Raw genomic sequence first — 1,598 nt, forward strand, 5'->3', positions numbered from 1 at the left:
TGCCCTTCAGTGAGAAACCATCTTTATTGAATACCCACCATTTGGGGCCCCTGGACGGCTCCGTCAGTTAAGAGGTCCGACTCTTGATTTCAGCTCAGGTCATGATCTCAGCAGCACAGAGCTTTCTTGGGATTTTTTCATTCCCTCTCTCTACTCCTCCTTCTCCCCTACCCCTCAAAAACAAACAAATAAATACACTTCAACAAAACACTTACCACTTAAGAGAATCTTAAGATGACCACTTATTTATTCCCTGACTGAAGATGTGTCATGGAGCACGAGCAAGGTACAGAATGTGTGTAACATTGCAAGAGACAGTCTTGGCCTCTGTCCGATTCTTGTCCATTTGATTTATAGTAGAAGTCCTGTGGTTCATGTAGGAGAGATCAAGTCAAGGCCATGTGACAGACGAGCTTTTCTTACTCACTTGACCTTCACTGTTACAGGGAGGAGGCAGAGATGCTACTTAAGCGTCTGAGAGCGCTGGAAGAAGTCCTGTATAAGGAGGAAATAATCAGGCTCCAGAGTGACCCCCTGGAGAGGAAGCACTTTTTGAATGTGTTTCCCCAGTTGAAACAGGAGCTCGAGGATCAAATTCGAAAGCTCCGCAAGCTTGCCGACAAGGCTGACGAGGTACACAGGAACTGCACCTTCGCCAACCTCGTGGCCAGCTCCACCGGTGCCGCATCCGGCGTCCTGACCTTGCTGGGTCTGGGTCTGGCCCCTGTGACTTCAGGGGTCAGCCTGACACTCTGTGCACCTGGGATGGGGCTGGGAACAGTATCTGCTGTCACCGGTGTGTGCAGCAGTTTAGTGGAGCACTTACTAATATCGCCTATGAAAGGCGAAGCCAGTCAGCTGACATCGACTGCCAGTGACAAAGGGAAAGGAATTGCAAGGGCTATGTATCAGAACATACCCCAAAATATTTCCTTAAAGGACTGGGCTAAAGTCGTGCAAACCATTGCAAAGAATGTTTTTCTCATCAAGCTGGCCGAAGTCAATCCTCACTTAAAGGCCTGTGTCGAGAGACTTCTGACAGAAGGGAGAGTACCAGTTCCAAGTGGCAAGCAGGTGCAGAATGCTATTCGAGTCCCACTTTTGACAATGACCAGAGGAGCCCGGTTCATGAGTGCGGCCACTGCAGGCATCTTCCTTTGGATGGACGTGGCCAACATTGTGGAAGAATCAAAGCACTTACAAGAGGGGGCAAAGGCAGAGTCGGCTGAAGAGCTGAGGCACCAGATCAAGTTGCTGGAGAGCAAGCTGAAGGAGCTCATCCAGACTCATGAACGTCTGAAGAAGACCTGACCCGTGATCTCCGAGCAGGGCAGGGAGGAGGGCCAGGTGTGGGAGAAAGGCATGGAGGTACCTTGTTAGAAGGGAATAGGGGGCAAGAAAATGTTTTTGAGGGACGCTTGGGTGGCTCAGTCGGTTTAGTGTCTGACTCTTTGTTTCTGCTTAGGTCACCATCTCACGATCTGTAGGTTCGATCCCTGTGTCAGACTCCTCACTGACAGTGCAGAACCTGCTTGGGATTCTTCCCTCTCTCCTTCTCTCTCTGCCCCTCTCCTGCTCTCTCTCTCTCAAAATAAATA

At 50.0% G+C, this 1,598-nt stretch overlaps 1 protein-coding gene across 1 annotated transcript; it reads left to right on the forward strand.

Moving 5' to 3' along the window:
• Positions 1-459: 459 nt before the first annotated feature.
• LOC115305069 (apolipoprotein L3-like) lies at positions 460-1,311 on the forward strand. Its single transcript, XM_029955419.1, has one exon. It carries the CDS (start codon positions 460-462, stop codon positions 1,309-1,311), a length of 852 nt encoding a protein of 283 aa, XP_029811279.1.
• The last annotated feature ends 287 nt before the right edge of the window (positions 1,312-1,598 follow it).

The sequence above is a fragment of the Suricata suricatta genome, chromosome 10, assembly GCF_006229205.1.
Source record: "Suricata suricatta isolate VVHF042 chromosome 10, meerkat_22Aug2017_6uvM2_HiC, whole genome shotgun sequence".
Classification (NCBI taxonomy): domain Eukaryota; kingdom Metazoa; phylum Chordata; class Mammalia; order Carnivora; family Herpestidae; genus Suricata; species Suricata suricatta.

Excerpts from the sequence above, each read along its gene's own strand:
- LOC115305069 (XM_029955419.1), top strand. The coding sequence starts at position 460 with ATGCTACTTAAGCGTCTGAGAGCGCTGGAAGAAGTCCTGTATAAGGAG.